Here is a 353-nt window from a genome sequence, read left to right as displayed (position 1 = left end):
GCAGCAGCAGCAGCAGCAGCAGCAGCAGAAGCAGCAGCAGCAGAAGCAGCAGCAGCAGCAGCAGCAGAAGTAAATGCATGCATTATAGGATACAAGAAATGGGGAGTTTATCAATGCAACCCACACGCATACCTGCAGCAGCAGCAGCAGCAGCAGCAACAGCAACAGCAGCAACAGCAAAAGCAGCAACCGCAACAGCAACAGCAGCAACTGCAGCAAGAGCAACAGTAACAGGAGCAGCAACAGCAGCAGCAGCAGCAGCAACAGCAGCAGACGAAAGACCGCCTTCTACACCACCACGACAAACGCATACAGGTAAACCTAAACCCTAAACCCTAAACCCTAAACCCTAG

The 353-nt window shown here is 52.7% G+C and overlaps 2 protein-coding genes across 2 annotated transcripts in view; one reads left to right on the top strand and one right to left on the bottom strand.

The window, feature by feature from the left end:
- The window catches only part of EMH_0094240 (uncharacterized protein), a gene marked incomplete at both ends in the record, with an annotated part of 747 nt that extends 516 nt beyond the window's left edge, over positions 1-231 (top strand). The window contains one exon of the mRNA XM_013494930.1: positions 3-231. Coding sequence (XP_013350384.1) covers positions 3-231 — 229 coding nt within the window. The remainder of the gene's footprint in view (positions 1-2) is intronic.
- A 57-nt stretch (positions 232-288) lies between these two features.
- The window catches only part of EMH_0094130 (uncharacterized protein), a gene marked incomplete at both ends in the record, with an annotated part of 20,333 nt that continues 20,268 nt past the window's right edge, over positions 289-353 (bottom strand). The window contains one exon of the mRNA XM_013494929.1: positions 289-321. Within this exon, the coding sequence (XP_013350383.1) occupies positions 289-321 (33 nt within the window). The remainder of the gene's footprint in view (positions 322-353) is intronic.

This window comes from Eimeria mitis, genomic scaffold (assembly GCF_000499745.2).
Source record: "Eimeria mitis Houghton genomic scaffold, Emh_scaff134, whole genome shotgun sequence".
NCBI lineage: Eukaryota > Apicomplexa > Conoidasida > Eucoccidiorida > Eimeriidae > Eimeria > Eimeria mitis.
This window is presented reverse-complemented; position numbering and strand designations above follow the sequence as displayed.